This window comes from Ips typographus, linkage group LG16 (genome assembly GCF_016097725.1).
Source record: "Ips typographus isolate SLU linkage group LG16, UJ_Ityp_2.0, whole genome shotgun sequence".
Classification (NCBI taxonomy): Eukaryota; Metazoa; Arthropoda; class Insecta; order Coleoptera; family Curculionidae; genus Ips; species Ips typographus.
This window is the reverse complement of record NC_138437.1, coordinates 7,236,535-7,262,796: the sequence shown is the minus strand read 5'-3', so window position 1 is coordinate 7,262,796 and position 26,262 is coordinate 7,236,535. Positions and strand designations below refer to the sequence as shown.

At 33.3% G+C, this 26,262-nt stretch overlaps 10 protein-coding genes across 18 annotated transcripts; 5 read left to right on the top strand and 5 right to left on the bottom strand.

Moving 5' to 3' along the window:
• The first annotated feature begins 757 nt into the window (after window positions 1–757).
• LOC145738882 (uncharacterized) lies at window positions 758–1,786 on the top strand. The gene is made up of 3 exons (XM_081993997.1): window positions 758–938; window positions 1,390–1,479; window positions 1,533–1,786. Exons 1-3 carry the CDS (start codon window positions 758–760, stop codon window positions 1,718–1,720), a joined length of 459 nt encoding a protein of 152 aa, XP_081850123.1. The 3' UTR covers window positions 1,721–1,786.
• A 682-nt stretch (window positions 1,787–2,468) lies between these two features.
• On the top strand, window positions 2,469–3,752 carry LOC145738749 (phospholipase A1-like). The gene is made up of 4 exons (XM_081993776.1): window positions 2,469–2,623; window positions 2,677–3,174; window positions 3,222–3,603; window positions 3,660–3,752. Exons 1-4 carry the CDS (start codon window positions 2,521–2,523, stop codon window positions 3,727–3,729), a joined length of 1,053 nt encoding a protein of 350 aa, XP_081849902.1. The 5' UTR covers window positions 2,469–2,520; the 3' UTR covers window positions 3,730–3,752.
• A 153-nt stretch (window positions 3,753–3,905) lies between these two features.
• Window positions 3,906–5,784, top strand: LOC145738754 (pancreatic triacylglycerol lipase-like). Its single transcript, XM_081993779.1, has 4 exons — window positions 3,906–4,644; window positions 4,695–5,123; window positions 5,175–5,565; window positions 5,615–5,784. Exons 1-4 carry the CDS (start codon window positions 4,581–4,583, stop codon window positions 5,682–5,684), a joined length of 954 nt encoding a protein of 317 aa, XP_081849905.1. The 5' UTR covers window positions 3,906–4,580; the 3' UTR covers window positions 5,685–5,784.
• Window positions 5,763–7,191, bottom strand: LOC145738751 (inactive pancreatic lipase-related protein 1-like). The gene is made up of 5 exons (XM_081993778.1): window positions 7,036–7,191; window positions 6,786–6,980; window positions 6,398–6,733; window positions 5,950–6,340; window positions 5,763–5,890 (listed from the first exon to the last, which is right to left on the bottom strand). Exons 1-5 carry the CDS (start codon window positions 7,082–7,084, stop codon window positions 5,833–5,835), a joined length of 1,029 nt encoding a protein of 342 aa, XP_081849904.1. The 5' UTR covers window positions 7,085–7,191; the 3' UTR covers window positions 5,763–5,832.
• Window positions 7,192–8,047: 856 nt separating this feature from the next.
• LOC145738750 (pancreatic triacylglycerol lipase-like) lies at window positions 8,048–9,463 on the top strand. The gene is made up of 5 exons (XM_081993777.1): window positions 8,048–8,209; window positions 8,260–8,442; window positions 8,498–8,833; window positions 8,889–9,282; window positions 9,347–9,463. The coding sequence occupies exons 1-5, from the start codon at window positions 8,152–8,154 to the stop codon at window positions 9,402–9,404; spliced, it is 1,029 nt and encodes a 342-aa protein (XP_081849903.1). The 5' UTR covers window positions 8,048–8,151; the 3' UTR covers window positions 9,405–9,463.
• A 1,221-nt stretch (window positions 9,464–10,684) lies between these two features.
• On the bottom strand, window positions 10,685–11,990 carry LOC145738756 (phospholipase A1-like). Its single transcript, XM_081993784.1, has 5 exons — window positions 11,830–11,990; window positions 11,516–11,780; window positions 11,200–11,461; window positions 10,880–11,145; window positions 10,685–10,815 (listed from the first exon to the last, which is right to left on the bottom strand). The coding sequence occupies exons 1-5, from the start codon at window positions 11,867–11,869 to the stop codon at window positions 10,758–10,760; spliced, it is 891 nt and encodes a 296-aa protein (XP_081849910.1). The 5' UTR covers window positions 11,870–11,990; the 3' UTR covers window positions 10,685–10,757.
• Window positions 11,991–12,461: 471 nt separating this feature from the next.
• Window positions 12,462–13,458, bottom strand: LOC145738759 (coiled-coil domain-containing protein 124-like). The gene is made up of 3 exons (XM_081993790.1): window positions 13,212–13,458; window positions 12,857–13,140; window positions 12,462–12,805 (listed from the first exon to the last, which is right to left on the bottom strand). Exons 1-3 carry the CDS (start codon window positions 13,368–13,370, stop codon window positions 12,616–12,618), a joined length of 633 nt encoding a protein of 210 aa, XP_081849916.1. The 5' UTR covers window positions 13,371–13,458; the 3' UTR covers window positions 12,462–12,615.
• Window positions 13,459–13,597: 139 nt separating this feature from the next.
• LOC145738762 (UPF0235 protein C15orf40 homolog) lies at window positions 13,598–14,976 on the top strand. Of its 2 annotated transcripts, none has more exons than XM_081993804.1 (5): window positions 13,598–13,827; window positions 13,963–14,056; window positions 14,459–14,546; window positions 14,602–14,729; window positions 14,784–14,976. In XM_081993804.1, exons 2-5 carry the CDS (start codon window positions 13,985–13,987, stop codon window positions 14,898–14,900), a joined length of 405 nt encoding a protein of 134 aa, XP_081849930.1. In that variant the 5' UTR covers window positions 13,598–13,827; window positions 13,963–13,984; the 3' UTR covers window positions 14,901–14,976. The 2 variants fall into 2 exon arrangements, with proteins under 2 accessions (XP_081849930.1, XP_081849929.1); XM_081993803.1 differs by having other exon boundaries at window positions 13,602–13,827; window positions 13,907–14,056.
• Window positions 14,747–16,891, bottom strand: LOC145738760 (uncharacterized). Of its 8 annotated transcripts, XM_081993794.1 has the most exons (6): window positions 16,388–16,750; window positions 15,992–16,050; window positions 15,758–15,933; window positions 15,462–15,684; window positions 15,317–15,403; window positions 14,747–15,265 (listed from the first exon to the last, which is right to left on the bottom strand). In XM_081993794.1, the coding sequence occupies exons 4-6, from the start codon at window positions 15,678–15,680 to the stop codon at window positions 15,011–15,013; spliced, it is 561 nt and encodes a 186-aa protein (XP_081849920.1). In that variant the 5' UTR covers window positions 15,681–15,684; window positions 15,758–15,933; window positions 15,992–16,050; window positions 16,388–16,750; the 3' UTR covers window positions 14,747–15,010. The 8 variants fall into 8 exon arrangements, with proteins under 8 accessions (XP_081849920.1, XP_081849923.1, XP_081849924.1 ...); XM_081993797.1 differs by lacking the exons at window positions 15,992–16,050; window positions 16,388–16,750 and adding an exon at window positions 16,773–16,891; XM_081993798.1 differs by lacking the exon at window positions 15,992–16,050 and having other exon boundaries at window positions 15,462–15,710; window positions 16,388–16,753.
• A 2,605-nt stretch (window positions 16,892–19,496) lies between these two features.
• LOC145738757 (transmembrane protein 205) lies at window positions 19,497–21,102 on the bottom strand. The gene is made up of 3 exons (XM_081993785.1): window positions 20,717–21,102; window positions 20,088–20,430; window positions 19,497–20,024 (listed from the first exon to the last, which is right to left on the bottom strand). Exons 1-3 carry the CDS (start codon window positions 20,968–20,970, stop codon window positions 19,731–19,733), a joined length of 891 nt encoding a protein of 296 aa, XP_081849911.1. The 5' UTR covers window positions 20,971–21,102; the 3' UTR covers window positions 19,497–19,730.
• Between the last annotated feature and the right edge of the window lie 5,160 nt (window positions 21,103–26,262).

The window sequence follows — 26,262 nt, the reverse complement described above, 5'->3', positions numbered from 1 at the left end:
CCATCCGGGTCACCTAAAACCTAAGTATTGGGTGACAGGCTGGCCTTATCTTAGTTATCAACATCGGTGTGGTAAATTAATTAAAGATGCTCGTGACATCATTAGTCACTTAACGTTGCTTCGGTCTGTCTACGAACAGATAGACCAGCTGATTTACAGTTGTTCATGTGGGGTACAAATTTCACCCTAAAAAGGTCTTACGAGGGTCCTTCCCCAAATTAATCCTGTCAAGTCAAATAAATAGATCGGTTTTTAGAGTATAATCGAAAACGTACCGTTGCTTCCACTTTCTGTTATACACTTCCATTTCAACCCCCAAATTTCACTCTAGGCCGACTCTATTAGCAATCTGACCCCTACAAGAACACACGTCAGTCAAGCAATTTGGAAGAATACCCCAATACGACAACCAAAAGCCTAGTTTTACAACAGAACAAGGAAATTTCCCTGTAGGAAGATTTATTAAGGTGGTAGAGAGCTCGAACTGAGCCGTAAACAAAACTTCGAAATTTGTTTCGGACTTACATCTCTCCTTAAATGTTTTAATGGCTTGGGAACCAAACCTAAAGTAGAATTGCTTCTCTTTTGATCGTTTTCAGACCTTCAGATAGGTCAGTAAAACATGTCAAGCGATAAACACGCCAAAGCAGGAATTAATTGGAAAATGATGTCCTTATTGAGGTTATAACAATGAAGCACGCAGGTAAATGCGTTTAAAAGACATCATGCGATGTGTAAATTTAAATTCTCACTTATCATGTATGCATCTAAAATGCTGAGGTGTCTATTTTATTGGATCTTTTATATTCCCTTTTTAGTTCGAGCAAGAAACTCGGCGACATCTAGATTTATAAATTTAAATGGTTGCGATTTCTTATCTACGTTGGAATACGAGTGCTGTGCTAGTGTTAACATTGCCAACTCACCCCAAAATCAATGTAAGTTTGCATTTTATCTCATGCATAACGCATTGCTTCAGACTTCTTTATATTTGAGGCTTGAATTTCTAACAATATTGAGAGAGAGCATAGAGCAAAGCCACTATCCATTTACATAAATTGTCTTCCCCATTAATCAAAATTTTAAATGTAATATCACAATATATCTTTCCACACGCTCTTTTATTGAAACATAATTTCAGACTGATCATATCTGGCCATCTTCAAGACCAATACCTAAAGCACCACATGGAAAATTAATTAACGAATCAAAACTCAATTATAACGACTTCTTCATTTTCAGTTGGTTTACAATTACATATTACCCAGTTTATTTGTACTGTCTTTTACTAGTTTGTTTAAGTTAATGTAATTGAAATTATCCACCTACTAAAAACTGAATTTAATTGATACGTTTTGTTAGAACTAAATGACTGTTGTATCATTTTAGACTGTTTGAGTTTTGAAGCCTTACCCAACCAGTTAACGTTGAACCTGGATTTCAAACTGAATGGAGAAACCTTTTACAAAGGAAAGATCGGTAATTAACTTCTGTTCGTATTAATTTATATCTGAATTTTTGATTTTGTGTAGACCCAAGTTTAGCCCCAATTTGTCCAACCCCAGTTCCTTTATGTCTGACTATAAACCACGTGGACGTGTCTTCTAGTCAAATTTGCAGCAAACTGACCTTTGGACCTTTAACTTTAGTCAAATTTCCATGTGTTGGTATCACAGATGGGCAGATTGTGACTCAAGATAATGATTTTGCAAGAAAATAAATGTTTTTCAGTCTTAAACTTGTAACTAAATATCAATTTCTTAATACTGTCGCCATTATCGACCATAATAAGAAACAACCATTTATTAAAGCTGCTATATTATTTCTTCCCAATAATCAATCATTATCCTTAAAAATTGTGAGGATTATCTGAAGCTCTCTATCAATATGATTAAGACAGCATACGTTGCTTTCTCTCTGATGGCCATCTAGACCTGATTTTAATTCCTTGATTTTAGAAAAATTGAAAAGAAATGCAAGTTGCTGATACAATCAAATACTTGGGAGTGGTCATTAACATTTCAATGTAAAATGATCTCATTATTCGGAATTAAACGCTGAAACCCACTAACATACAAAATTCAGGGTTAATTAACTAAAAAATCATGTCAATGAGACCGATTCTTGCTTAGCATTAATCTCAGTTATAACAGCAAAACCAGTTTAGATACTGATTTGTTTTAAGCCATTTTGAATTTTACGTGCAATTTAAGAAAGTTTTAATAATCGGTATTAAAGTTAAAAAAACATAGGTCAATTATTACGTTTTCTCAACTAAAAGATTACACATGTAAAGTCATTGTAATAACAATAAACATAGAGATGGGGTATATTTCTAAAAAATGCGCCACGTAATCAAATTATCTGGAAACACCACTTTAATTCTGAAAACTACACGAAACGATATAAGTTTTATTGTATTCGACACTTCAAATTTCAAAATGTGCTACAGATAAAGCTTTTTGTTAATGATACTTATATATATCCGCAATTCCAAAGCATTTGGCTAGTACTCTTTGGATGACTATCCACCTAAAAGCAAGCATGTCGAATTTTTGTTGTTTAGTACTAGTGCTGCCTGTCTTGGTACTAGGCAATGTAGTTTCGACTCCAATTAATACTGGTATGTATTAAAATATTGTGGCTTTATAGTAAAGTTATTACTGATTTATTTAGGGATAACATCTGAAGATGTCGAACAAATTAACGCTTTAGTGCAACTAAGTGAGTCTCTGGAAGCAACTGGAGAGTTACCAGTGTTGAGATCTTCATTGGAAATTACTGAAGATCAAGTGTCTTTCTACGTTTATAACAAAAATAATGAAAACTCAACAGCAATTTTGCTGTCTCAGTCTGAAACTATCACATCTCTAACAGACTTTGATATATCTCTTCCCACTGTTGTCCTAGTTCATGGTTGGCATGCTACCTACAACACATCATTTCCTTTGGAAGCCGGCAGAAAATACATGTCCTTAAGTAATGCTAACGTGATCAGTGTAAATTGGGATGAAACAGCTCAGTTGGACTACCTTGAAGCCTATGCTGCTGTATCAAATATAGGAAAATATTTAGGACAGTTGCTGCAGGATATTTCTGCCACCTATGACTACTCTTTGGATAAAGTGACCCTGGTCGGCCATAGTCTTGGAGCACATATAGCAGGATTTGCTGGTAATGTTATTCAAAAATATGGACAGAATAAAACTGTTAAATTCTAGGCAAGGAAACCAACGGAACCATTCACACTATCATAGGGCTAGACCCAGCAGGACCTTTATTTTTTCAAATCAACCCTAGTGGAAGACTTAACCAAGGCGATGCTCAGTATATTCAAGTCATTCACACCAACGCAGGATTTCTAGGAGCAAACTACAACCTAGGTGACTCAGATTTTTGGCCTAATGGCGGTAAATCTCAACCTGGATGTGGAACTGACCTGACAGGAAGTTGTGCTCACAGTAGATCACACGAATACTTTACAGAATCACTGACTTCTAATGGTTTTGTGGCTAAATTTTGTGACTCTTATGCATACTACACCGAAGGGGATTGCGAAAATACTCAATCGGCTGTTATGGGGGGTGCAAGCCCTAATACAGGGTAAGAAGTTTTGATGTAAAAAAAAATTAGTTTCTATTCTGATTTGAGTTTTGCAGGATTGAAGGTACTTACTACTTAGATACCAACTCAGAATCTCCTTTTGCACTGGGGGATGTGAACAGTTAAAGAAATATAGTTATGATAATAAATTTTTTTACACTGTTTTATTTTAGTTTTGGTAGACTACTTTTTAACATTGCTTGTTAATGCACCTCTAAACATGCATGATACTATATGCGTATCAAAAACTAAGAGTTCATTATGCTTTTATGCATTTGGAGAAACCAATATTTTGTATTGAAAGTTGAAGCTTTAAAATTAGTCACTTTATTAGCATTTAAAGTTTGTTGTATTAAGAAATGGTGTGATTCTAGACTTTACTTCTATATATTATGTATTGACTTAGCTTAAGGTTTAAATTATGCACAATGTCATGAATAAAATGAACAAATAAACTCGTGTTTTAAAAAGTCAGTAAATATACAAATTACAAATACACCACATTGTTCGAAGAGATATCAAGGTATTATCTAAAAAAACACATCTTGTATACAGGGTGTTGCAGTTGGACTACCTGTAAGTTTGTTATTTCTCAACATTGAGCGTATTTAAGTTAAACTTAATTAACAAAATACGCAATTATATTTTGAAAATTATTAGTGTCTATAGTGTCTACATAGTTAGTGAATTAGTAATGCATGTGCAAAAATAGTAGGTACTATATTTTCAAGTTTCACAATATGCATGCATACTGATAACACGTCCACGTCGTATTTTTTTTTTTCGCTGATTGTTTAGCGACCTGTCTCCAATTCCTTAGCTTATATAAAAGTGATATTAAAAAAATAGACTTTTTATCTTTGAATGAATTATTATAACCATTAAAATTAAATAAAAAAATGCATATAAAAGGCTACTGACAATGGTTTAAAACACACAAAACTCGGCCAACGCAGTAAGGTTTTTATTACTTAGCTATGAAGTTTCTACCGGTGATTTGTACAGTCTTAGCTGTAGTGTCCTGCTCTCAAGCCCAAACAAGTAAGTAGTATCCCAATCCACATGTTCAAAATAAAAGTATATATTTTCAGCATCTGAACAGCCAAGTACAGTCTCACTAGAAATAACAGAAAGTCTTATATCTTTCTTCATTTCTAACAGAGCAAGTCCTAATGAAATCCAAGTTTCACTTCAAGATTCCGTCAATATAGATAAAGTATCCCAATTTAACACTTCTCTAGACACTATCGTTGTTATACATGGCTGGCACAGCAATCGTACAGACATTTTCAACAACCTAACCAAGGAGGCCTACTTAGCAGTAAGGGATGTAAACATTATTAACGTGGATTGGGATGAACTATCCACCGAAGACTATATTACAGCTTATAATGCTGTTCCAAAAGTTGGTTTGTACGTTGCCCAGTTTATTCAAAATATTTCTACGACATATGACTACTCTTTGGATAAATTTACGTTGGTTGGACATAGTTTAGGAGCACACATCTCTGGATATGCTGGTAGGTTTTTAGCATTTATTCATCTGAAATTATAGTACCTCTTCATTGTAGGGCAATACACCAACAACGAATTACCAATCATCATAGGGCTTGACCCTGCAGGACCACTATTCCTGGAACTTTTACCAGATACTCGACTAAGCAAGGATGATGCTAAGTACGTTCAGGCTATCCATACCAACTCTGGTTTGTTCGGAATAACCTATGATGTAGGACATGCAGACTTTTGGCCAAATGGGGGTAGTCACCAACCAGGGTGTATTTTGGATGTTACAGCATTTTGCTCTCACCTTAGATCGTTTTACTATTTTGCTGAGTCTGTACGCAATAATAATAATAATAATTTCTTCTCTAGACAATGTGAGAGTTACTTGGAGTATTTACATGGAAGCTGTTCTGGAAATACTGCTGCTTTAATGGGAGGCGCTTATGTTAATACTTCGTAAGTTACAATTTCTAAAAATGACTAGTATTTCACAGTCTACTTTTAGGGTGCGTGGAAAATTCTACCTTAAGACTAATTCTACGTCTCCTTATGCACTTGGTGTAACCAGTCTTTAAATATTTTTTTTAGTCAGACTGTATTGCTGTATTGCTAACTTTTTTGTAATATTAAATATAAAAATGACTACCCCAATATTAAAGTATCTTAAACTGAAAATATATTTAAATCACTAAAATAAACCGTATATAATATACAACCGATTAACTAGCCTAAAGCAAATGGAGAAGCATTATTAGTCCTCAAATAGTACTCCCCATGTTCTCTACAATCAAACAAAAACTCAATTAAGTTCCTCGTATTTTCTAAGTAATCAGAACTTACGCCTCTTGTATGGGATATCCCCCTAACAAGCTAACAGCATTTTGGTTGCACAAACTGTTGCCAAAATTCCTGTAAGTGTCACATTTCTGCGACACAAAGTGGTTCTCCAACAAACTTTCTGCGTAATATTCGTAAGCCCTGCTATGAGCACAGCTCCCAACTAAATCAAGCCCGCAACCAGGCTGGGAACTACCTCCATTCGGATAGTAATCCACATGACCCATGTTAATGCCAAACCCTAACATACCATCATTAGTGTGGATAACCTGGACGTATTTGCCATCAGTGGGGTCTAAACGGTTGTCAGTTCTGCTGGAACTGAACAAAGGACCAGCTGGATCCAAACCGATGATGGTTTCTATCAAACCCTTTGTTCTAGCACCAGCATTACCTAGTCAATTCATCACCCATTAACTAGCCATTTTTGATAAAAGTGGTGCACAATCACCAGAAATATGCGCTCCAAGTGAGTGTCCCACAATAGTGATATGATGGATTTTGTGGTTAAGTTCTTCATCCAAACGAAGCAGAACATCCCCTACATAATTACCAACAGCAAGCACAGATCCTTGAGCTCTTATGTAATTTCTGCTAGCAATAGGACTCCAGTCAACCACTAGAACATTAATGTTGTTATTTTTCAAAACAGCATTTTTGATTCTGTCATTGACTGCAGCTTCAAAGTCATTTCTCCATCCGTGGATCACCACTAAAGTTGGCCTTCTAGTGTCAAAACCTGTTCTAGATTCTATATTATGGAGGTCACTTTCTCTAATTTTAACTCCTGTAAAGTAGTGGTAAAAATACTTATAATTTAAACTCCAAACAGTAAGTACCAATAACGGGATTTTCCGGAGTGAAAATGTAGAAACTGACATCATCTTCAGTGGCAAACAGAGTTATATTAGTAGCTTCATCAGTAGCGTCCTCTAGGTCCTCAACTTCGTAAAGCCCTTCTTGGGTTTCCCAGACCAAATACCTGGAGTTGTTGATTAGCTCACTGGTGAGCTCCGATGGCTGAATCAAGGCCCCTAAACCAAACCATAAATATTAATTTACAAAATTCAAAATTGGGGTATGACCTACCTGAAGATACCGAAAATATGGATAATAAAGTCACAAGAAAGAACTGCATGATAACTTTTGCAATAACAAATCTACGTGCTACAGGAGCCTGATGACTTCCAAAACCCTGTGTGAAGTTTATTTATAGTTGTTGATAAGATTGATTTGATAATCAAATGCCAAACAATGCTTAATTACAAGCAACGACGATATATTTTTGATCTCAGTCAATTTAAGTAGCTAATAAGATGATTAACTTTGTTTTTAAGGGGTGTAATCCTTTGTTTATTGCGGACTTGCAGAAAAGTAGAACACAATAATGTCGAACATCGCTAATTAAAAGATTAAAAAGATTACTTTCATCATATAAAATATTGTTTGTTCCTGTTTGCCTTCTTAGGTAAAATTCACCCTTGAAAAATACATAAACCGCAATATTTTTCTTTTTAAGAAAAGGGAATAGAAAATGAAGGTAGCGCAGGAAAAATGGTAAAATCGTGAAAATGCTATTCGCAAGAGCAATCAACGTTTTGCACCCAGATACATTACTTCGGAAAGTAATGGTTAAAAGGATTCACCCTTTGAAGGCTGTAACAATGTTACATCATGCAGTTTTATCTTTTTTGCTTATATTTATGAGCTGGAAAAATCAAATTTGTTTCGTTATGGAAGTCGTAAATGACCAGTAGAACTTTTAGCGATTTGATAAAGTACTTGAAATTTTATGCAGTGCAACATATTACTTCAATTAATAAAAACAACCAAATTGAAAATACCTGCTGGCTGTAAATTCTTTATTATAAATTAAATTACAAATCATCTTTATTATCTAAAGTCACCTTTATTAAACTAAACAGCCGATCGTCATTCAAATAAACTTATATAGAAATGATAAAATAAATCTCAATTTCCACTTCTGACTGACGTTACCTTTGTTTGCTTATTTTTTAATCATTTCCACTAAAATCCGCTCCAAACCCTAAATAACAAATCATCATTTACAAGACTTGAATTGGATGGTGTGATTCTCATATCTTATCGCTAAGTCTCATGCTAGTGGCAACTTATAAATCTAAGTCTCACACCTGGAATGGTAGGTAGTTATTTGACCCTTCGGGTGCCCAAACAAGCTCCAAGATGAAGCATCTTACCATTTTTGTAGCATCTCTTATTGCTGTTGCCTCAGCAAAATCAGGTTTGATCAGAATTTATTTTTTTAGCTATATAATACTTTTGTGCTATTAGTGACCTTGCTGAAGAGCTCCGAAATCACTGAGGAACTTATCAACAACCCGAGATATTTGTTGTACGAGAGGGAGGATGGTCTTTTTGAGGTTGAGGACTTTGAAACTGCGGAGAACCATACTGTTTCCTTCGTTGCTGATTCTGACATCATTTTTCACATCTACACTCCTGAACGTCCTGGAGGTAAATTTGGGTGTGTCAACCTTCTAGATTGTAATAATTTAAAATATTTTCATAGGGGATACACTCAGAGCCAGCCAAGTAACGCAAATCACTCAGTTAACAGGTTTCAACCCCAATAGGGATACAGTGGTTATTTCTCACGGATGGAGGAACCACCACCTTTCTCCAGTAAACACTGAAATTAGAACAGCTCTTTTATCCAGTCGAAACGTCAATGTAATTGTAGTAGATTGGAGGGGAATAGCAGATCAAAACTACGTCAGCTCTCAAGGATCAGTTTTAGCCGTTGGAAACTTTGTTGGTGATTTCCTAATCCAGTTGAATAACCAGTTTATCGGTTATTTGGATAGGATTACGCTTGTAGGGCATTCACTGGGAGCTCACGTAGCTGGTAAGTATTTCTCAATCGTTTAAATTTAGTTTCAAACTAAGGGCTTTTAAAACAGGCAATATTGGTGCTAGAACTCTGGGACTTGTAAACACAATAGTCGGTTTAGATCCCGCAGGGCCACTTTTTTCTGCAAACAACATCAACAACCGCTTGGACCCAACTGATGGACAATACGTTCATGTAATCCACTCCAATGACGGTATGTTAGGGTTCGGTATCCCAATGGGTGATGTAGACTACTACCCCAATGGAGGATCTGTTCAAGCAGGCTGCGGAATTGATTTGTCAGGAAGTTGTTCCCATAGCAGAGCTTACTTTTACTACGCAGAAAGTATTAACAATAACAGATTTGTATCTGCTTTGTGCGCAAGTTATTCAGTTTATCAATCGGGGGGGTGCTTCAACAATCCTTCTAGCAACTTAGGTTTCTGGCCTGTAGAAAGAGCTTCGTAAGTTAAAGACATTCTAAATAATAAATTTGATGTGATATTGGAAATAATGCTATTTTTATAGGGTATTGGGAGGTTACTACCTGCGCACCAACAGCAACCCACCATTTGCCATAGGCTAAATTGGAAAAGTACTGTACTAAAATTATTGATTTAATAAAAAGTACATATAGATTGGCAATTTTGCATATTTTTTTCCCCTCCTGGTGTCTTTCGTGTGTACGACTTATAGATTAAATCAAATTGAAAAAATTGAATGCTATGCCAATGAGATTAAGTTGTCAGTTTTTGATTACATGAGATTTTGTTTTGAAGAATGACTGATAATCGCATGATTAATTTTTTCAATAGCCATGTGTGATTAAAACGTCACGATTATTTTTACTTACGATTATTTATACTTATATTGTAGTATAGGCCTCATGTGCCAAAAAACCAACTTCTTCACAAATTTCAAGTCTATGTTCGGTTGGGTAACTAACTGTTGTAATTATTCAGTTCTGCACCTTTTGGAGACTTGTTCCTTTCGTTTTGTGGTACTTGAGACATCACTAGTCAGTCAATAGTCCAAGCCTGATTTTAAGATTCGGTATATATTTATAGAGATAAAGTACCTAATTCAAATATTTGAAGTAGAATTTCTGAACAACAAAATAAGAAAAAAATATCTTGTTAGAACTAAAAAAATTTACAGGCAAAGATACAGAACGTTTGAGTATAAACAATCGAAAACTTATATAATCTGTATAAGGGGTAGATTAATTATTTACCAGGACAGAAATTGTAGAAAGTTGTAACATAATAAAGGAAAATACAGTTGAATATATAACTTGGGCAATATATAACAAGTGGCTATATTATTTTAATCATTGAAAATAAAATTCCTAGTTTAGTAGTTCGAGTAGTTGAGGGTTATCTGCATTAACTCTATCTATTAGTGTCTTAAATAAGGTGTATTTTTAAAATTCAAGGATTAACCAACAACAATTAGTTTGTTTGTTTAAATTTTAAATCAACAAAACATGACCAATTATTACAAAATCAGAGATGAGTTTAATCCGAACAGGAAATGTACTGTTTTAACCAGATTTAGAAACATTTAGTAATATAGCAGAAAGTATTAAGTAGTCTCAGACAATGCAAATATTTCTATATCAATCTAAAGCAATAAGCATCTTATCAATGTTTTATTACATTTTTTTAATTGCACTGTTGGTGGATTTCAAAAGCTACTGGTTACCAAACCACTGTTTCACGTCAAAGTTAATTGGTTTAGCACAAATGTTGAGAAACACTAAAAATATTTTATTGTAAGAAGCAAGATCCTCTGTCAGACTTTTTGACCCTATTATGATGAATGTGTTTATATGAGGGTTTAGTAAAAAATAAAACACAATTCCCATTAACATTATTAAGACAACCTTTTAAAACATTTTAATTTAACGCAATAAAAGAATACTACAATAGGGATATTTTTAAGATCGTCCAAAAGGAGAAGCGTTATTAGTTTCCAAATAATACAATCCTCTGGCACTGCAATAAAACATAAAAGATAACACTCAATAATGGTAAATACTTCTTATTCCATGTTTCATACCTTTTATCTAAGCTTTTAAAACCACCCATAACAGCTCTGGCTCCCACACAATTAGCACTGATAAGATTATCCCAACTACCGCAGTTAATGCCGACAAAACTATTAGAAGAAATTGACTCGGCAAAATACTGCCAAGCCCTATTGTGGGAACAACTTCCAATTAAATCTAATCCACACCCAGGTTGCCTGGCACCACCATTAGGGTAGAAGTCAGCGTGGCCTACTGGTTCAATCATACCCAAAGTGCCACCATTAGTATGGATAACCTTTTAATTAAGGTTTATTTTACTAACGCCTATTTTAGAGCTATAAAGCCTTACCTGCACATATTCAGCATCAGTAGGAGTAACACTGAAATCAACATCATTAGAACTTATCAAAGGTCCAGCAGGATCCAAAGCAACAATTGTGCCAATTCGACCACCCAAATTTTTGCCAATATTTCCCGCAATATGAGCTCCTAGAGAGAATCCTACCAGCGTTAGGTTCTTGTAAGAGTAGTTGTAGTGCCTAATTATTGTTTGTGCCAGTTCTGCTGCTAAAGCAGCCACTGGTTGCACTGAATCACGTGACCCAATATATCTACAATTAATGCATATAAACTTTTGAAATTACTTTTGTAGCTTATTAATAAACCCTTGGTTGGACAAAGGACTCCAGTCAACTTTAATTATATTGGCATCGATTTTGGTGAGAATAGACTCCTTGACGTAGGTATTAGCACTAGATGCATAACTATCCATCCAACCATGAATCAGAAAAACTGTAGGAAGGTTTGCATCCAGAGCATTTAAGATGGCTTTGTACTCTGGATCTTCAGTTGAGCGTGAAAAGAATCCATCTCTGTTGGCTCTACTGTAAAAAACATAGGTGACATCTTCGCGTGAGATTTGAGCCCCAGCTAAAAATAAACAATGTAATCTCAATAATTTGACCGGTATTACACTTACCAAAAGCTAAAAAGCAAGTAAACACCAAACTAAAATACATGATGATGTATTTCACTTTTGGAGTTTTTTCACTATGGCTTTTAAAATAAAGAACCACTCATTTATAGTTATGTCAAGGATTTATGAGTACTTAAGGTTTAATCTTGTCAGCATAGCTTAAAATGCCAAGACAACTCATTAAAGATTGTTTTATGTTATATCTTGCTATCAATAATTATAAATTAAATACGCATTATGAATGGCAATGTTATAGTAGTCTGCTAGAAGTTTTGAAAATAATGATTTATGTGGTTTAGTTAACTTAGTCTAAGTATTTAACTTTGTATTAATAAAATGTCTTAAATCATTTTTGTCTGTGGCACAAACTCTGAGTGTTTTGAGGTCGTTGTGTGAACACAATACATTCGCAAAAATCGCTTCATGCATCATTATATGAAAGGCTTGTTTATATAATTTTTACAAATTTTTAAAAATCAAAATAGGATAATTTTTGAGCAAAATGTTTGCCTATGACATTTTTGCAAATTCATTGTGTACTTTATGTTTCACAATAACAAAAAGTAAAAAATACATTGTAAATGTTCATTCTACTCTTTGTTGGGAATAATGTAAAAATAATGTTCATTCAATCATTCCATAATAAACATTTAAATACATAGAACATCAGCAATAAAACCAATATCTACTAAATACTACAATTTGTTTTTTTTCAAGAACTCTATGAGTACAACATAGCAAATTTAATAAATATTATACACTGAATTACAACTGCCTATTACTATTAATTCAAGCCCTGTTTTTATTTACAGTATTTTCTGGTGATTTTTGGAATTCTTTAAAGATCATTTGTTTAAGCTGTGACAGTTTTAATGAAGGATATTCCAGCTTCAATTCTCTCAGCCTTCTTTCTTCAAAAGCCAAATAAGCAGCTTTCATCCTCTTTTCTGGATGTCTATCATAATCCTCAGCAGGTCCACTGTAAATTTATTTTTATTATCTGTCCTAAATACCACATGCTCAATCATACCCTAATATTTTAATAGCTTCATCAATATTCCTGGCCTCTTCCCCATCAATTTGCATTCTATTGATATTTTCAACTAAAGGTGTATCAAGATGGGTTAAAATGGGTTTATCAACTTCCTTCTTTTTAACTGTCTCCTCTTTTTTAGCTTGAATGTGAGCTCTGGTCACCTTAACAGGAGATGCAGGTGCTTTAGAACTCTTAATTGATCCCATTTCCTTTTCTAGCAGAGCTTTTGCCTCAGCTTTTCTCTGCAGCTGTTCTTGACGTTTACGCTCCTCAGCTTCCTAAAAAAATCAGCACAATGTGTAGCATAATTATTTTAAAATAAAAGGAACAAAGCTAGAGCATTACAAACCTTTTTTTGTTGTTTTTTGAGGGCCTGCTTATCGTCATCCTTCCATTTGGCATCCTCAAGGGCCTTTTCTTTCTTCTCATTTTCAAGTTCTTTAGCAGTTTTTTTTCTTTCTCTTGCTGCAACAGCTTTAGTGTTTTCTGTGGCAAATTTTTTGGGCATTTTTGTTCAATTCCTTTATTTACTGTATTTAAGTTATTATTATTAATGCTTGAAGTTTTTTTTACTTTGACATTGAACTATGAAATTTCAATTGTCATTATGAGGTTACTTCGAATTGAGGCGAACTAGGTCGTCTCTTTCTACTGCATTTGTTATCCATTTAAATGTGAGAGAGTAGAAAAGAAGAAACAGATCAGGTGTGAGTGACAGTCACCTAAATTCTAAAACTTGATTTTCTAACCTCACTTCCTGTTTCCCATTGAATATTTTTTCAAAATATTTTGGTAGTAATTATAAATTAGTTTAAATACATTTTATTACTATTTAAAACAGTTCAACCTGTACAAACCAATTCAAGTACTGTTTTTTACTATTTATTCAGAAGTATCCATGAACTTCAATCAAATCCTCAAGGCTGGTGTTCCAAATTTTCACTTGTATTGTCCAAGTTTCCAAGGTAATTCACTACACTTTAGTTAATTAAGATTATTATTATTTATTTTTTGTTTGAAAATTATTTCATATTTTTTTACTAGAGTATTTAATGAGCTTACATGTTCCAATCTATGCTTAAAACAAACACTGTGACCAGGTTCTTAAGTAAAAAGTACAACATGGCACCTAAGAAATCTAAAAACAAAGGGGAAAAAGACTCTACAGCTAATGTAGCGTCAAAAACTCTATCAGTAAGTAAATTTAACAATGTATGTTAGAGGTAGAGCAGTCCTCTGGTTTCAAAACTTGACCAATCCACTTTTGCAAAGGTTTTGAAGCTGTTGCCCCTGTTATTGAAGTGCTGTTAAGGTTTAACTGTGAACAGGTTTAAAATCAATACAAGTTGCTATTATCTTTGATTTGTTATATAACTTCTCATGTTAAAGTTAACAGCACTTCAATAATAATCTGACCCTAATGGATTTGCATTCTTGGTAGATACATTTACATGTCAAAATCCTTTGAAACTACTTCGAATAAATGTATTAAAGATAAAATTCCATTAGTCTCCAGTTTTGTTTAAGTGGATTGAAGAGGTTGATTCCAGTGGACTAATATTATTTATTTGTATGAAAAATATTACTTATAACTAGGTAAAAGGTCCTGTAAAATATGATCCTGACAAAAATATACTTATTGAAGTTCATGCTAAACCAGGAGCTAAGCAAAATGCTATCACAGGTGATTTTCTATGTTATTTTATTTGATTGTTTTTCATTAATTAGATGAGTTGTAGATGTAAATCATGAGGGTATAAATATACAGATAAATGCACCCCCAGTAGAAGGCTCAGCCAATACAGAACTAGTCAAATATATTGCATCATTCTTAGGGCTAAAATCCAGTGCAGTGTCTTTAGAAAGGGTAAATAAAATACCATATGAATGAATGAGAGATTTATGTGATATTTGTTTTTAGGGCCATAAATCTCGAAATAAGGTGTTAAAGATTACAGGAAATATTTCAGTGATTGAGGTTGTGCAGAAATTCAATGCTGAGTTGCCTCCAGACTCAAAAATTCCTGAAGAGTCTTAAAAGTAAAGTGTAAAGACTGTCGTTTTTAAATTTAAGAGTATGTGATACAAAAAATACATAAATGACAAGAAGATAAGTGAAAGACTTAAAATTTTATCATCCCTATAGAATTATTGCTTACTATCTTTCTTTAAAACTCTAACTGGTAAGGGTGGTGGAGGTACGTCGGGAATTTCACTATTTTTACGTAAATTTGCTATCACTTTCTTAGGATCAGTTTCCTCTGGCCCTGGAGGCACAAAAGTTTTAGGTCCATCTGAGTCCTCTTCTTTAGGCAGATACTTCCCAAAGTTTAATGCATATGGATTGTACTGGTCTATGAATTGCCCTAGTGGAGCGTCAGAAGGTTGCTGTCCTTTGTTTAACTGAAATTTGGGTTATTTTAATATTGTCTTGATGTTTGTGGGTGATCTTACAGGTTCTAGTAGGGGGTCATCACTAGGCTGCCTTTGTCTTTCATGGTTTCCTGAAGGTGTTGGAACTCCTGAGTAGTCTGGGTTTATCTGTGTTGATTAATTTATTTTATTATAGTGTTAAGGTATATTATGGTGTTAGCCTTACATATGTAGTAGGTACTCCTTGCAAAAATGAAGGGTGATAAAGCCATGAAGGAAAAGCATAGCCTATGGAAGTAGTCCTGAGTACTGGTTCATACACAGGTTGGGCATGACTAGGAGAAAGGTTTTTATTGGAAGTTATGAGTACATTGTATATTCTAGGCGATCTTGGGTCAGCTACACAGCTCAGGAATAATACTGCTAAAGTTGATAATCTAAGCATGGTTCTGTAATTGGAGATTAACAATTTTTCCTTACAAGGATTTAACTATATTCCAAAAATGTTTTCAAAGTTGTTACCTGGTATTTCACTTAAACAAACTGTTTATAAAAAAAATATTTGGGCAAACAGTCTCTGTATTTGGTGGATTACTTAAGCAACAGACGCGCACATTGTCACAAAGAAAAACAAATGCACTGGCTCATAAAGTTCAATTCCGAAATCGAGTCTTTACTGGTCACGCTCTTCCGCAGAACTGGAAGTAAAAGGTCAGTACATCTGAACGTGGAAGGAAAGGCTAATAATAAAAGTACCTGCTGATTACAGGAACAAGTGTATATAAGTGTAAAGTTACTTTACCGGTGACCTTCACCTTTCAGCAAAAGATAGAACACGATTAGTTTTTTTATGTGGCTGTCTACTTTCATGAGTGAACTATTAGATATGTAAGAGGAAAATAATTAAGCCAGGAATTTCTTGTTCATAACCTTGCACAATGACAAGCTTAGTTACGATCTGACGCGAACATGTTTGTTTCAGGTGATAAAAAAATTACTCATTACTGTGTTTTTTCAATACATGCTGGGTGTGCGGTAATTTTAAATAAAACTGTTTTTTTAACATTTAAAATATTAGTGTTAATAGTTAATTAAATTGTTAGCTACATACCTCTAGAACTAAATTGAAACCGTGCAATATTGGGATATTACCTTATAAAATGTATTCATGGTCCTCTGTAAGTATTATATTATTAAACTGATTGCAATCAAAGACACTCCCACCTTTAGTGTAGGAACTAATAAGTGTAGGCTAAAGTAAGAATAATAATCAGATTCATTTCCGTTGACAATTTTTTGTAAAATAGAACACCAGCACTTAGTTTTGTTTCACGAGTCAGTGTAGGATTTCCCTCATAAGTTCGAATTTGATATTGTCACAACGAAACTAATGGTTTGAACGTAGGAGCCAAGTGGTACTTTTCACAGTTCACTAACTTCACTGAATAATAACAATTGGCGTTTTGCAGTGTGAAAAAATTTATATCGTTTACCTTGTATACATTATTGGTGCCGAGTCACATAGCTAAATAATTACCTTGATTGAAACAAGAGATATGTGGAACCAGCTCCCTGCATGGGGATCACTCTTCTCTTCAAAAGTGCGCCAGCAGCCTGTTATGTTTTATTGATGTATTTATCGGCACTGACTTTCCTATATTTATAAATAATTAATTATATGTTTTGGTGTCGGCATATGCTTTCATGGCAAGGGCAGCTGTATTTTTTATATCAAGATCGGTCATAAAATCATTTAGGCTATAAACTGCGTACCACCTGTAAGGATAAATCCCTTCACTTTGCTTCTTACCAAATAAACCTTGCACGCTATCAAGGTACTTTACGCAGTATTCAACATTACATCGCTGGGCAAGTACATATTATAACACCTCAACTATTATGCATTCAAATACTCTTAAGCAAACATTTGTTATTGTTGCTTATTTGTTTACTATTGTAATTAGCTTGTGAGACATATTAATTGTGTTTGCTATGCGATATGACAAGCCACTTGATTTTCAATTCATATAAGTCAGCTTCTGTTCTCAGCAATCGGTTATGTCATGGACAATGTTTTTAATCGTGATTTTTGCCTTGACATTGAAACATTTTCTTCACCATACACAAGTGTGAAGTCTCGTTTGTTACACAATATGGTGTATGTTGTATTTTTCGTATGGATTGTACTGTTATATTAACAATTTGATCTTAAAATGGTAAGGCGTAAACAAATATGATTTTCCAGCAGTTTTAAAAGTTAATGGCTTGGCATTTGTGCTTCCATTAAGTAGCAATTAATTATTTCCATCTACATGTATAATGTTGATAATAAATTTATGTTTGCTCTTTGTATCAACCAAGGCATGTGGGCTTTCATTAGCCCAGATATGCAAATATTATGGTAATTAATTATATTTCATCTGGGCTAAACTTGGCTTCATCTTTAAATAACACTCTACTGATATTTCTTTGAGGATGACTTGAAACATTGCATATGATAAGACTAAAGTAACAAAGAATGTTTGTGCAGTTTTAAACCCATTTTATAGATGATTTTTCTGTCATCTTTGACTTTTGAAAATTGTGCACTTAAAGCTAAGTAAAGTTTACACTGTGTCATTTTGTTTGGTAGTAATTTAAATTATTCACAGTTTAAACATAAACAAAAGTAGTCTCCAGATGTGTAATTTTTAGTGTGTAGTAGAAATCCCTCTGTACGTAGTTGAGCTATGTCACTTGGGTGACAGATTATCTTGTAAAATGTGGACAATTACATACATTTTGAGGCACCCTGTACTATCTCAGTTGAAACATTTTCTATTCACCATATTGTGGACAATTCTAAAGAAACAGTTACTTAGACAATGTGGTGTATGCACTCTTTGTATATTGCTGCAATTTAGTAATAACGGTTAACAGTGTGCTATTAATATTGTTGTTGGCTATTTATTGCTTATTCACAAGCATCATAAAATTTATATAGTCTAAGTTAAGTTATAGTAACAATTTCTTCTTTATCTATAATCTTTGAACTACAAAGAAATATCCTTTTTCTTTAAAACAATTTGTAAAATTATCTACATACCATTTATGTTTTTTCTTGTTTTGTTGACATACTGTGGATTTCGTTTTATGTGAATTCTCTCGTCGAACGCGTACGTTTAATTTTACAATATTACCTTTTTCTAATCATATCTGTCTTGTTTTGTGCTCATAAATATGACCAAACAATTTGAACTTTCCTATAGCCATTTTAATAACATCGTTTGTGAAAAAATGTGCTTCATTTTACAGATTATTTAATGTTGTTCATAATAGCAAAAAATGCAAGATTTAAAGAACATATTATCATTTTTATTACTATGGCGCTTAGCATGTTATTCATCCAACATAATATAGTCGTTTAAGGTCGACTAGAATCTTCTCGCCTCTGAACTAATCCTGATAACGCTTTAAATTAATAATATAACTTCTATAGACATAAAATTTATTCTGAGAACATTGCCACGATAACGGCAATAGGCAATCCTTATTTTTTTAATAACGAAAAAATAACACAAAGCTATAGAAAGTTTTTAGAAAATAACATACTGAGTAGGTTTGTGTGATTAATGGAATTTATTTGGATGACTCCCAACTGCAATCGATTAATTACGTTTTGCTAGATGTTTTTAATCTACATAGTTTTATGAAAAGTACCTAATTGAGGTTGAAGGTTTGCACTTAAACTAAGTGTCTGACTGTACTCAAACTACTAATCTAAAATCCCCTTGGTTCCAATATTGAAGTTATTTGCTTTGCTTTTTAAGAGCATTTTTAAAATTAATATGTTTGAGAAAGTTGAGCAAAATAGGTTAAGTTTTATATAGATACAGATTAAAAAAAAGATTTTGAAGTGACTGCATATAAAAAGTGATTTAACGTAATCTAAGTCCTTTTGTAGGTCAATGATTAATTTGTTAAGTATGTGTTTACTAGGAAAATACTATCACAATTTTGATTTGATGATTTTTTATTTACGTGTAAATCTAGAATATCCTCTCATTTTAACGCATAAGGTTGATACTGATATTAAACGTTTTTGATTGCACTTTCTAGAACAAAAATGTTGTTTTTTACTTACAATAAGTTGTATTATTGTAATTATGTAATTGAACAACTAAAGTTAGTTTGATTTTCTATTTACGGATTTCAGTATATTAGCAATACCTTTTACACCTAGGATGATATGGAATGTAGTTATAGTAATGAAACCAATGCATTAAAAAGGAGTACTGTTTTCATATATTTACAACCATATTCTAAAACTAAATTGGTTTTCATAAAAAAAGGAACATCACAGTATGCATGTCTATCGTCTTAGAAACAGTCATATACATATTAACATAATACTGATTTTTAGAATTTTCAAGTAATAACTTAAAACATATTCAATAAATAAATCTTAACCTATAATTCGAGGAGTCGTACTTCAATAAATAAATAAATTAGATATTTATAAGCTAAGAGCACATAGTTTACACGCCAAATAATACAGATGTAGCGTCGTACAGGCCATAGTTAGGACGTTTCCCATGGCAATTTTCATATGCATTTTTCTAAAACTTTTGTGAATGTTCATATAGTGAGGGCACTTCAGCAGCTTGCCTGGTTCGAATTTTCCGACTTCCAAACCGACTCCAGCTTCCTTTTCTATCTCATTTTTCATAGATATAAGGGCAATGAGTGGCGGAGTCAGATAGAGGAAAATCACTAGTTCAGTGAGAAAGCAAAGTGACATTGCTAACGCCTGCAACAAAAAATGGATTGTTAAATTTTGATGGCCTAATTAAACCATTCGATGTTTTATTACCTGAAGAGTGATCTCCATGGTTGCAAGTTCCTTGTTTTTCACTCTCAAGAATATAGTCAAAGTTATGAAACTAAGACCTGCATTCAGTAAGAAGTATTTAGGAAAAAGTACTTTCTGGACGCTCCCAAAAGTGTGGCGGGGTAGGGAGAAGTAAAGAGCTAAGCCAGATACAAAGGTCATCCAGATTTGGGCGCCAAAATGGGCGCTAAATGAGCCCAAATAAAGTAAAGTCCATATTGGGGATATTGTGGCGACTGCTGTTCTTGATCTGCATAGAAATGCTAAGAATAGTACTGCCACAGATGTTACTAAATGGGCTGGCTGGGTGGTGTGGCACAGTATTCTGTAATTAACAAAAAAAAAATTATGAAATCTGCTATGTAACATTCCATCAGAATATATTTAGTTCTATGCAACATGAGTTTATTGTGTAATAGGTGCATGCAGTTAAGTAAAATAAGTACTGGTGATTACGCTCAAAGTTTTTGTAATTACAGTAATTTTGTTTGGTTTTATTCATGTGATGTCACTTGAGGGTCGTCAATTATTATTTGTTTATATTCTCATCAAATTTTTGCATGTTGCTTGACCCACTTTAATTTATTACTTGCTAAATGCCAAACACCTACCTGTAAGTTTTAGTCTGACTAACTGCCTTCATAACATTGTTTAGTCCAAATAAAAATTGTTTGGTCCATATCGTTGTCACAGCCAAAATATCTGGATTAAATTCTACTTCACCTTTATGGCTCAAAAAAGGCTTAGAGACTTGGATTTTTTCCTTTTCTTGAAATAGAACATCTTCAACAGCCAGTATATTGTTCAACTTTAAACTTAAACGATCGGAACTAACGTCCTTTTCACTGTTAGGCACTCTACACATTTTTTCGCAAAAATTTTAAAAAAACCGCTAACTTTGACTCGAGATCACAGACGTTCAGTCAACTTTGCGTCTGAACCGTATAGGTACTCGTTTGATAAGACGGCGTTACAACCTGAGATACTGAGGTTCGATTTAGACTATCTCTTTATATTTTCTTCTCCCCTCTCTTTTACTAGGCATGGGAGTTTTTATCGATACTTCAACTGTACTTAGCACTTATTAATTTTGTGTAGTTTAATGCAGATGCATTTACTTAATTATATTTTGACGTACTAATACTTTGCCTGGGAGTAAAGATTCATGTTTTTAAAAAAATATTTTTCACACAAACTCACATCATTCATCCTATAGTCACTAGGGTGGCATTTGTTTTTAATTAAATATACCAAAAAATATATCAAAGCTCAGCCCTATCAGCAAATCCCGAAAATTGTTGTTATGACAATAATAAATCTCTAAGTAGCTTACAGTTAAAAATTCACGTGATAAACATGTACGTAAAATCACAACGATCCAGAAACGTCATCCACAACGCTAAACTGACCGTAAACCTTTGAAATCATGAGTTGTTTTTGGAAATTTTCCAATCTGGACCCAGACTTTCCACCTTTATGTTGTGTATTTAAAAGTCGAATTGTTTACAGGAAAGCATGCTTAATAAAAATACGTCATCATTACGTTGATTTAAATTTTTAGTTTGTTAAGATATTGAAAGTAGAGAGTTTGACGTCACGGTGTTTTGATATATATATTTTTTAATAATTATGTATCATATACAGTATCAGTTATCCCAGGTTATTATCAGTAGCTACCGTAATTAAGAAATATAATTAATTTGGTTTGGGATAATTAACAGTTTATGAAATAAGTACAAACATAATATTTGTACGTTCTTGTATATATGGAATGTGTTTATAAATTTAAAAAAAACGACAAATTTATTTCTGTTAAGTGGATTTTTGTAAAGCTGTTTTGTAGGAAAATTGTGGATTTTTTTGTCTAGCATACCCCAACAATTTTTGATGACTCGATATGTCATATCTTAATTTTTATTAGTTTATCTACCTAGTACAAAGTTTAAACATTCTGGAAAACGTGTACATTTATAAATCTTAAATGGGTAATTTTTTGTGGTGTCCGGTTGTTTCCACACACCCTATATAACTTTGTTTAAACTTTAATTTATATACACTTGTTAGTATATCATACATTATTTGGTTGTGTTACAGTTATTTTTTAACCAACGGTGTACGTGTGAATCGTCTTGTATATGCCATACTATATCGAACACTTCTGTGCTTTGATTTACCATCTACCTGAGATTCCTGGTAGTTTTTTTTATTTTGTAAGTCTAGTAGGGCTTAAGAGAGGTGTTTTAAGTAGTTTAAAACACGTGGCATCAGTCAACACAGTAGTTTGACTGATAAAGCTGTAAAAGACAGCTTTTACTCAAAATAAATTGAATTTACCATCTAGAACTAGCATTTTTCAATAATGAATCATTTTCAAGTGAAAAATTTGTAGCAACTTTCATTGAATAGGGAGGAGCAGAAATCTAGTAAACTGATAAAGATTTATATAGGCCAGAGATACTGCATTAGCTACAGCGCCTGTAGCTACTAGACCATAATAAATACTTAAAAGTATTAAAAGAATTGAAAAAATAGATACATTTTCTTTGGTTGATACTTCTGTTTTTGTATTAATATTTTTTGTAAAGACTATCCAAATGTCAGTCTTAATTAAATTTGTTGAAAAGGTCATTGAAATGTACTAAAAAGTTCTTATGCAAATCTGCCTTTCTGTGTATGTATTTTAAAGATTGAGTGTGCTTGTGACCTCACTGAGTGTACCTACTTAAATTCTGTATGAAAATACATCCTTCTATTAGGGTTTTTTAGTTTACTTTTGTTGACTAGGAAGTTATTAGGTATTACAACTATTAAAAATCCCATTGACTGATGAATAATTGATCGTTAAAAAGGTGGATAATTGTGAAGAACCATGTTAATTCTAAAAATTCCAACTGACGTCTTATTTACAAGAAGAACTACAACAATGAAAGCATCCACTTTGGAAATCACATTTTCTCTGCATAAAACTTTTTTGTGTTCTGATGCTAAAACGTAATCATCATTATGGTTAATGGTTAACTTAGCCTAACCCACGTCTTTATGCATTTACTCTTATTCGAAGGTAATTAGTTATGTCAATACCTTTGCAGTATTTAGCGTCATCATCATAACCGCCAAGAGACCTTGTTTTCCCCTTGCCTGTTTAACGGATGCAACAGATAATTACAGCCTTATTTGCAATTTTTTTCAATAGATATGCACGTATGTACCAAATTAATCCGATGTGAAATTGAAGTCTACTTAATTGCAGTCCAAGCGCAATAAATTATTTAATTAAGATATTAAACCATAAAGCCTTTGCGTATACTTTACTAGGACTGGGCGTCTATTTGTTAATAACAGTGCACACAATAAAAAAACTGTTCCCGTCTAATTGTTAAATCCTTGCAAACGTCATTCCGCGTGTCTAAATTACATTACGCGCAATGGAGTAATCTTAAACGCAAATAGTTATAAAATCGTAGTTTCACGCAGAAAACATTAAAAAAATTGCAATCTCTACCTGTCTGGCCCTACCCTACATGGCATGGGTACCCTCAGGCTTTTCGTGGTACCCGACGATTAATATGAGCCACAAGTGGTTGCTTGTCTGATGGCTGTAACGGTACCACTTTAGGAATTTTTCGTACTTAGTATTTCGAAAAGGGTCGTTGACGTTAATTTTCACTTTCAAATTTTCTATTAATCCAGACTTAATTAATTTTCTAAGACAGACCAGAGAATTAATTTTCTTAATTCCAGACAATAAAATTTACTACTTATTATATTTCAATTAGTTTTTATTTCCAAATTGTGCGCGTGCAGTTTATGTGGCTTTAGTACGATTAGAGATATTCTTCTTAGAAGAAAATAGCTGTATGGATTAGATTATCACCAACCAATCACAGATATCGAGGTGTAAAATAGACCAATCAATACCTCTATTTGTGACATATCTTTCCTATCCATTTTGTTAATAGGAATGTTAAATCGATAGCTTTTTGAGGGTCAAAAGGGTCGTTGATGTTATTGACGTTGTATTTATTGAATGTATATAAATTTCAAAATAACTCAAAACTGCAATTATAAGTTACGCAGAATTATTTATATTATTGCTCACATTGTAAATGCGCAACGTTGCTGCTTTGCACAAATAACAATAACAGAGTCTTTGACTTTCAGCTGTGTTCTTTCAAATTTGTTTTACACTAAACACATAATCTGTCCTTATTTTTCCTCCATTTTTCGGCGTCAAATTAGGACTCCTCAGAGGTCATAAATCTGTTCCATATTATCGATGTTTTATAGTGCCTGTGTAGCCAATTAACGAGCAATCTGTCTGGTAAGAAGCACTTACGGCAATTCTTTGATTTTGGCCGTTTAAAAATCATGTCCAAAAAAAATGGGTTTTATAACCCTGTCACACATTACAGACCACCCAATTAATCCTGCTTTTTTGAGTGGTTTAATTTGGTGTTGATTGGAGAGTAAATTGAATGTCATTTAAATATTCAATGGTACTACATAAACAGAAATACAGACTTTATTTTATTCATCACAAAACTGTTACTTAAAAACTCATAATTTAATTAACTCTCACGTTTATTTTCGACTGAATGTTCATAAAAATTCAAATTACATAACCGCCCCTGGGCTTTCTCTTGCGACCAAAAATAATCGTCAACTTGGCTCCTGTACACATCCTGGCAATTTTGAAAAAAAAAATTATCACATGGAAAAGCTCACCCAGTTCAGAATCTAATAATAAAACCGATATTGGAAATTCAAATTTGTATTCATCAATTGGGACAATGACACAATTCTTCAGCTGGTCACGTAGGTTCAAAATGTTTTACGTAAAACTATTATTTTTTGATTTTTTGGTCCTGTGACTAATTTCTATTAATCCAAGTCAGCAGAATTGGCAACTATACTTAATTTTGATGTACGACTTATTTTAGGATTTACGAGTGCGTACACTAGATTAAGTGCTTCTCTTAAATTGGGTTTTTTTTCACTTTTAGGGCTATATTTTTAAATCGGAATTCCGGAAATTGTTGTTTTTATCTGATTGGGTGTGTGAATTGTCGTAATCGTTCAAGTTACGATTACCTATATTTAAAGTCTAAATTCCAACTAGACGGAAGACACCTTACGATATCTGAGAGTTTACAAAATCGTATTTCGTTGATGAGGTAGTAGTAGCAACGTACCTGGAATTTCATGAATGTAATTTATTTGACTCACAAAATGTAGGGCTATGTGAACTAAAGCACGTAGGACAATAAAGGGGATTTGAGAAGTCATTCACTGGAGAAATAATAATGTGTTTTTTGAACTTATACTTAATGATGAAGTGCGAATGATCTGTATTTGCTAATTTAAGTTTTTGATTTTCGACCAGTCACTACAATGCATTCAAATATAGTGTGATTTTTTATGGTATTGATTAACTTGTTTTGTCATTGAGTAATGACTGATTAGATCTCGCGTATCAAGTATTTCGTTTTTCGCACTTCATTCTCGCACCTCTACGTCATGTTGCCTTATGATTTTCAAAATTATTCTGATTACTCATTAAACAGTTCTTCAAAAAATATTTGCGCCATTGGAAATCACGTGTAGGTATAAACCTGATCCTTATATTCAATTATTAACATATTACGTCCGCGTATTTTCGTACTTTAAACTCAATGATGTTAAAAATCAAGACTAGTTTTTCTTGATCTAGGACAATGTCGGTTTCGCACACTTCATTTATCAGCAAAGGATTTGCAGGATATCAATTTTTCACACGATAGTCATAAAAACAACACAGATCATCCTTTAAGGATAATTGTTTGTAATTGTGTCAATTGAAGTGCGTTTAGAAAATGAAAGTAAACATTAACAACGTGTGCGTCCTATTTGCACATCAATCGTCAGAAATATGTTAACGCAAAACGTACACACGACAGGTTAATGACGTTTCTAATTGGGGATTTAAAACGGATTTAGGAAACTGAATTTGCCGAAAATTTCACAATACATCCACATGACGTATTACATATCTTAATAAATAATTCGGTTTACGTCAACAAGCTAAAATTTCCATTACTCAACCTGTGAGGTTTAAAAAAAACCGGCAGAAAATTATAGCAAATATGGATTTGCTAATTGATTAAGTCAATGCTTTTAA